At 52.0% G+C, this 7,489-nt stretch overlaps 2 protein-coding genes across 2 annotated transcripts in view; both read left to right on the top strand.

Annotated features, from left to right (window-relative positions):
- TMEM239 (transmembrane protein 239) overlaps positions 1–6,458 on the top strand; it is an 8,132-nt gene extending 1,674 nt beyond the window's left edge. The window contains exons 3-5 of the mRNA XM_007465430.1: positions 4,038–4,063; positions 5,797–5,833; positions 5,917–6,458. Coding sequence (XP_007465492.1) covers positions 4,038–4,063; positions 5,797–5,833; positions 5,917–6,445 — 592 coding nt within the window. The 3' untranslated portion in view covers positions 6,446–6,458. The remainder of the gene's footprint in view (positions 1–4,037; positions 4,064–5,796; positions 5,834–5,916) is intronic.
- CUNH20orf141 (chromosome unknown C20orf141 homolog) lies at positions 4,650–5,230 on the top strand. Its single transcript, XM_007465389.1, is given in 2 exon segments — positions 4,650–4,935; positions 4,998–5,230. Coding segments are annotated over 2 exon segments (519 nt in total).
- Positions 6,459–7,489: the final 1,031 nt, after the last annotated feature.

A 7,489-nucleotide genomic window follows, 5' to 3' on the forward strand; every position in this document is an offset into this window, starting at 1 on the left:
CCTAGTGTGCTCACCTTCCAGGCTATTCCTGAAAATGTTCTTCCCCACCCACACCTTTCCCACCTCATCTCCCTGTGTTCTCCCCCTGGCTCATATCTCTCCAGCCACACAGGCATTCTAGCTGTTCCTCCAATGCACCAGCCCCATCCAGCCTCAGGGCCTTTGCACTGGTTCACCAAGTTTGCATCCTATCACTCAGATGGCCTTTCAATGTTACTTACTTCCCTGACCATTCTGACAAAAGTAAACTCCAGCCTCCACACGTACTATATATCCTCTCACTCTGTTTTGTTATTGATTCAAGGTACTCAACCCTCTCTGAATATATCTTGTGTTATTTATTATGTGTTCTGTGTCTGGGTCCCCACTCCCACCCAGCAGAAGGTAAGCAACCCCACAAGAGCCTTTTGCACCCAAATGTTCACAGCTGTACCTCAGGGCCTAGAACAGTGCTTGGTCTCTAGTCAGTGCTCAAAAAGTATGTGTATAATATGTTCAAGGTTAGAGGGGACCCAGCAGGGCTGGAGGGAAGCTGGCCTCCTCAACAGTGCCAGGTTTTACAGGAGAGGAGTTGGCCAGCAATGAACTGGGAGACCTGCCTCCAAAGAGACTGGTGGGACGGGGCATGCTGGCCATCTTCCACCAATCTCCCACCTTCTCACGCCCCTTCTAACTTGCTCATCCCTTCTGTTCTCCCTGCTCAGCTGCTGCCTTTTGTCCTTGCCATTTGGTTGCCTAGAGCTGCAACAGCACCAAGTCCGGAAGCAGGGTCTAGAGGTGGCGGCTTCCAGGGTGCAGGTACTTGCACAGCCAGATCTCTAGCCCTGGGAGCCAGGTGGAGGCTTTTTCGTGGCCTCCTGAGAGCAAGGATATGTTGCAAAGCACAAATGAGCAAGACTGAGCTGGACTGGGTGGAGATACCTGCCCCAAAGGGATTTTGGCTTAAGGGATGGTCTGGGACTCTCTTGGCTGCTCCCCAGTGTGGTCAGGTGGCTGGAGGCAGAGATGATAGATGACTTTGGTGCCACACAGGCTTAATGTCACATCCTATTTCTGCTGTTCATTTTGTTTGCGTATCCTTGGGTGGTAATTTTACCTCTCCGAGCCTCTGTTTTCTCATCTGTAAAATGGGAACAATAATATCTTCCTCTTTGGGTTGCTGTGAAGTGAGATAATATGTGGTTCTTGGGGGCCACTACCAGATGAATGAAAGGTAGGGAAACAGCTTAACACAGTCCTCTTGCTCCCACATACGCAGATGGAATAAAACATTATCAAGTGGGCTTCCCTAGTGGCGCAGTGGTTGAGAGTCCGCCTGCCGATGCAGGGGACACGGGTTCGTGCCCCGGTCCGGGAAGATCCCATATGCCGCGGAGCCTGTGCGTCCAGAGCCTGTGCTCCGCAACGGGAGAGACCACAACAGTGAGAGGCCCACGTACCGAAGGAAAAAAAAAAAAAACCATTATCAAGAGAAGAGAGGAGGCTGTGTGTCTGACTACAAATTGAGAAGTAGGCAAATCTGCTGCCTCTCTGTGCCTCCCAATCTCCTGTCCCTGGTACTCACTCCCCACTAAGTGCTCTCCCTATGATGCAGGTGAGCTTTGATGGGAACTCCTGTGGCACCTAGAAGCATCTCCCCACGTGCCCGCCTCCCCTCACCACTACCTCCCCCAGCTATCTCTCTTTTGTACATCAACTTCTTCTAGAGTCTTACTCCTCAAAGTGTGGCCGAGGACCAACAGCATCAGCAACCCCTGGGAGCTTGTTAGAAATGCAGAATCCCTGCCGAGACCTACTATATCAGAATCTGCATTTTAAAAAGATCCCCAGAGGATTCAACCCCAGGAGATTCAGGTGGGCTGAGAAGCACTAGATGGAGGTTTAGAGCAACTCCATCTAAAATGCATGAGATTCACAGCTTTCTGAGTTTGATGGTGTTTGATGCTGTTACTGGAAATTTTATCTCAAGCCCTATGAGGACATCCACATAACATTAGGAAATTGGTATTTCATTCATCCTGGGAGGGTATATTCCTGATCTCCACCAAAGGACCCTATATTGATTTGCTTGTTTTAAATGAAATCATTTTAATTGAAATACTACAGAATATAATTTTTAAGACCTTTAAAAATATTTATTTATTTATTTATTTATTTATTTAGGGTGTACCAGGTCTTAGTTGAGGCACGCAGGATCTTCAGTTGCAGCATGCAGACTTCTTAGTTGCAGTATGCAGAGTCTTAGTTGTGGCATGCATGCAGGATCTAGTTCCCCAACCAGGGATCAACCTGGGCCCCCTGCATTGGGAGTGTGAAGTCTTACTTACTGGACCACCAGGGAAGTCCATGCAGAATATAATTTTAAAGGTAAATCACATATAGGTCTGTAACAGAAGATTCTTCTCTGCTTCTCTATTCTCAAGTCAACCACTTTTAGTTCTGTTTGTTATTCCTTCTTGTATTTACCTTTAAGCTTCTATTGCTATTTCTTGGATTTTTATGTTTAGATGTTATCTGTGGATTTCATGCTATGGAATTAAGGATTTAGCTTTCCTACTACCCCTCCCCCCAACATACACCAAAATACACATACACATTTCCTCCTGCCATCCTCCCAAAAGAACTAAATCACTGGAGTCAATATTCAGTGCTTATATTATGACTATGTAAAGATTATTGTTCAACTTTTTTTGTTCCCTGGAGTTAGCAATTACTTAGTTTTATCATTTGCTTGGTTTTCAAGGCACTAGTTGCTAATTCAGTCCCAAAGGTTCCAACAGAACTAAATATTTTGCATATGTCTAAAAACAGCAGATAGGGACTTCCCTGGTAGCGCAGTGGTTAAGAATCTGCCTGCCAATGCAGGGGACATGGGTTTGAGCCCTGTTCTAGGAGGATCCCACATGCTGCAGAGTAGCTGAGCCCGCGTGCCACAACTACTGAAGCCCGCGCGCCTAGAGCCCGTGCTCTGCAACAGGAGAAGCCACTGCAATGAGAAGCCCTCATACAGCAACGAAGACCCAATGCAGCCAAAAATAAATAAATTAAAAAACAAACAAACAAAAAAACCCCAGCAGATAATCAGTTTCATTTTCTTCTGGAGACGTCCCTCCTGGAGCATCTATCTTTTGATTCCAGTTTGGGTTGCTTGCTTTCTTTACCTGGAAACGTAGCTGACGTCCCAGGTCTTTCTCATCACCACTCTCCTGTGTTTAGCCTCACCTCTTTCTTAGTTTAGTTCCTTATTTTTCTGAAGCACATGCTCCAGTAGCTTCCTAAGAAAGAGTGTACGCAAGGTCAAGTTTCTGAAACCTTGTTTGGCTTTAAATGTCTTTATTCTACCCTCATACTTGATAATCGTTTAGACAGATATGTTACTAGGTTGTAAATCATTTTCCCTCAGAATTTTGTGGGCATTGCTTTATTGCTCTGGGAAGACTCAGAAAAAGGCAATCAATGAATGGTTCCAAGGGCTGGTGGCATTGGCTCTATGGCTGTTGAGCTCATCCCCACCAAAGATGTCAAGGTCACCAGGCTTGAATCTTTGAACAGAATCCCCTGGAGGCAGATATGCAGCCGGACCCTTGCTCTGTCTCTGCTTCTCCTAGGGCCTGTATGGTCACTGTCCCCCTACCCCTACCTCCATCAGTTTTCCTTCAAAGTATGATATGTGAACAAGGATTAAGTTCTCTCAGTTATGACCCATTTCCACTCTTGCCTCTCAAGTCACTAAACTGAACCTCTGTAACCATTTACAGATTATTAGTGGAGATAGGTTTCTTTTCCAGGTGACCAATCCCTTCATATATGTTCATTTTCCATAATTTCGTTCTTGGAGTGTGACCTTAATCTCCAATTTTGGGGTTACTATGTTGTAGCCCTCGTACAGTCATTCTCTGTGCCATTTCTGGAATGCCAGAACACCTCCCACAAACAGCAATGCTTCAAACAGCTAAACAGCCCCTTCCTGCCCCACCCCCATTTAGTAGGTCACGTGGGAGCCCTGCCCCAGAAAGCCTCTGGTTGCTTCCTGGCAGAGTCTATATCTGCATTCCAGGACTGCAGTTCTGAAAAATCCCCCCCAAGAGCCCACAGGCCTCACCCTACTTTCAGGGGAAGAGAGCTGGGGAAGACAGATTGAGTGACTTGCCCCTGGACACCCAGCCCCGGGAACCCGAGAGACAAGCAGCCCTTCCTCCCGTGGTAAGCTACCCAGGTGGTGATGGGGTTATAATGCCTTCCTGGCAACTCAAATCCCCACCGGAGGGCCCTAGGGCGGAGAATTAGCAAAGACAAGAGGATTAGTCTTAGCTCTCAAAAGTCAGACCTCCCTTTGGCTAAACTGCCTAAGCCACCCGCTACTTATGAGGCCAGAACCAGCATTAGCCTGCTCCTTACGCCAGGTCCCCACCTGGCAGTAGATCACAATGCTCCAGCCGCCCAACCCACCAAAATGGCTGACTGAAGTGGGAGGGGGTGAGGCGGGTTTGGTGGGTGGGTGTGTGGGGAGGGGGAGATTTCTAAGGAGCCCAGCTCCCCACTGCCTGAGCTCACCCTTGAGTGTCAGCCAGGGCCCCACGCCCTCCCATGGTCCTCCGCCCCATACTCCTTCCCAGCCCTAGTCCTTCCTGTAACCTCCACCTCCCTCCATGACCCGCCTCTGCTTACCCAGGCCTGAAGCCCTTGCTTATCCTGTCCCACTCCCTTCCAGGGGCATGGGTGCTGGGGAGGGATCGGGTAGCCCAGTGGGTCCATGTGTGTCCCCCTGGGGCCCTAGCCAGGCCCAAGTCCTGGACAGTGTCCTAGGGCTGGGGGCACTGGGGCTGACAATTCGGGCAGTCTTTTCCACAGCTGGCCCAGCCTCGCTGCTGCTGCTACCGGTCAGCTTCCTGGTCTTCGACCTGCTCCACCGGTAAGTGGACAGCAGCCTGGCAGGTTGGGCAGGTGAGCAAGGGGTCAACCTCCCAAAGCCCAGCTGCCACCCTTTCTCTCCACAGGCCTGCCCACCTGGCCACAGCACACACATCTCACAGGGGGCCAGAGTCAGGGGGCCAGCGAGGGTCCAGGGCAGCAGGAGTCTCCACTCCTGCCCACGATGGCAGTCACAGGACGACTCAGCCTCCAGGAGGCTCTGCTGCTGCTGCTCCTGGGCCTGGGGCTACTCCTGGGAGCCCGCGGCATGCCCTTGGCACTGCTTGCCCTGGCTTTCTGCCTCCATCCTTGGGCCTGAATGCCCTCCGGAAATACACTGACCATGCTGTTTCCTCAGGCCTCCTTTCCTCCACCCTGGTCTGGGAAGGTGGGAGGATACCCCTTTATCCCCCAGCCTGCACCTACCTTGGGGGACCTCTGCGGTCTCCCCACAATGTGGACAGCAGATACCTAGGTCTGAGTCCGAGGGCATCAGTAAAAAGTGAGATAAGGGACAGGGACTCCAGTGCAGGGAATGGGAGCCATCTCAGAACCTCTAGGTTAGGGGTCACTATTCTGGCCTCCACTGTGGTTCTAGAGAATGAGGGTCCAGAGAGAAAGAACTGCAAGAAAGTGGAGTGGGACTGGATATTGGCCAGCAGGGATGGGAGGGATCCAGAGAGGTCTTTCCACAAGAAAACATGAGAAACTACATCTGTGGGCTCACCAGGCTCCCCTGCCAGCCTGGTGGGTCCATGAAAGAGGCTCAGGTAAGCCTCACATCCTGCAGTGTTTCCTCTCTTGGCTGGACCCCACCCTAGTCCAGGTCACAATGGGGCTCCTTTGGGAAGGGTGGGGGCAGTGAGAGTGGGGGCTAAACTCTGGCTGGGCGCTGCAGGAAGCAACATGACCTAGGTGGCTCTGCCCAGAGGTAAGACCCATGCCCCAGCTCAAAGCCCCACCACACCCATGCTGGTACCCTCCTGACCCCTGCACCCTCACCCACCCTGAGGTGCCAGGCATCTCCAGGGCTGCTCCTGCAGCTGGCGTGGCTCTCTCCCCAGGTGCACCAGCGGTGATGCAGCAGCCGCGAGCGGAGACGCATGCCATCGGGGCTGGCGAGGGGCCACAGCGTGCGGTGCCCTGGTCGGCCTGGGTCACGTGGGAGGGCTGGGTGCGCTGGTGCGTGTGCCATGTGCCCCCAAGCTGGACCCAGGGGTGGACCACATCAGGCTGGCGGCAACCGCTGCAGCGTGTGCTGTGGGGTCTGGAGGGGATCCTCTACCTGCTGCTGGTGCTGATGCTGTGCCACGCGCTCTTCACCACCGGCTCCCACCTGCTGAGCTCCTTGTGGCCCGTGGCAGCTGCAGCGTGGCTCCATCTGCTGCCGGCTGTCCTGCTGCTGGTGCTCAGTGCCCTCCCCACCCTGCTTTTCACCGCCTCCTTCCTGCTGCTTTTCTCCACACTGCTGAGCCTCGTGGGCCTCCTCACCTCCATGTCTCACCCAAGCCATGCTCAGGACTTAGACCAATAGAAGGGCAACCCCATCCTGCTGCTTGTGTCTGTTGAGCCCTGGCCTAGGGCCTGAAGCCCAGGGGAGAGGGAGGGCAGTTGGGACCAGGGCCTTCCTGCCTCAGCAGGCCCCAGACCTTCAGTCCCTAGTTGGGACTGGTCAGGGCATGCATGATGTTGCTGGAACTGGCAGGGCAGACTGGCCTGACCTCTGGGCACCTCCCACAAGCTGATGCTGCAGGTACTTGGGGTGGGGGGGGGGCAGGGACTTTGAGAAGAGACATTAGGGCAGAAGGCTTAGCCAGGGGCAGAGCTTGACCAAGCCGTCAAGAGCTCCCACATGCATGTGGTGACACCACTGGGGCCCCCTTAAGCAGCTGGCAGCATCTTTTTCTTGCAGCTGCTCAACTGTCTCAGCTTCAGACTCAGAGAGAACTACTTGGGTACCTCTGTATTTGCCATTCCCCCCACCAACCTCCTCTTTCCACTTCCCCAGGCTCTAGAAAGGGCCCACTGACAGAAACTTAGCTGGGAGAGGTCTAGGCAGAAGCCTCATGGGACCTCAGCCAACTCACCTTCTGGACCTTTCTGCCCAAGCATTCCCCACTCCCTAGACTTCCTATCTCCTGCCTCAGTCCACATCCCCACCTCTGGGAAATGGGCCAACCAGTGTAGTGAGGTTCCCAGAGAGCACTTACTCTTTAAGACTCCTGAGGTTTCCTATGGAAAAACAAACAAGAAGTCCCATTTCACCCACCTATGCAATGTGTAGCCTTGGCCAATTAGTTTCTTTGAGCCTTGGTATTAAGTGGGTCCTGTCATGGAGCTGTTGTGGGTCAAAGGCTATAATACCTATGTGTTAAGTATTTTGAAAAGGCCAGAAAACTGTACGATATTGTAATGAACTCTAAAGAGCAGAAAGCTTCTCTAGGCCTTCAGAGAAATGTTCTGTCATGGATACAACTGGGGCCCTACCATGGTAAACAGAGGATGGACGAATGTGAACAAAATGTAAAAGGTCGTATGTCATGAAATCTCAAAATATGCAGGTGTTGAACTCTTCCGA

This window comes from Lipotes vexillifer, unplaced genomic scaffold, assembly GCF_000442215.2.
Source record: "Lipotes vexillifer unplaced genomic scaffold, Lipotes_vexillifer_v1.1 scaffold875, whole genome shotgun sequence".
Taxonomy (NCBI): Eukaryota; Metazoa; Chordata; class Mammalia; order Artiodactyla; family Lipotidae; genus Lipotes; species Lipotes vexillifer.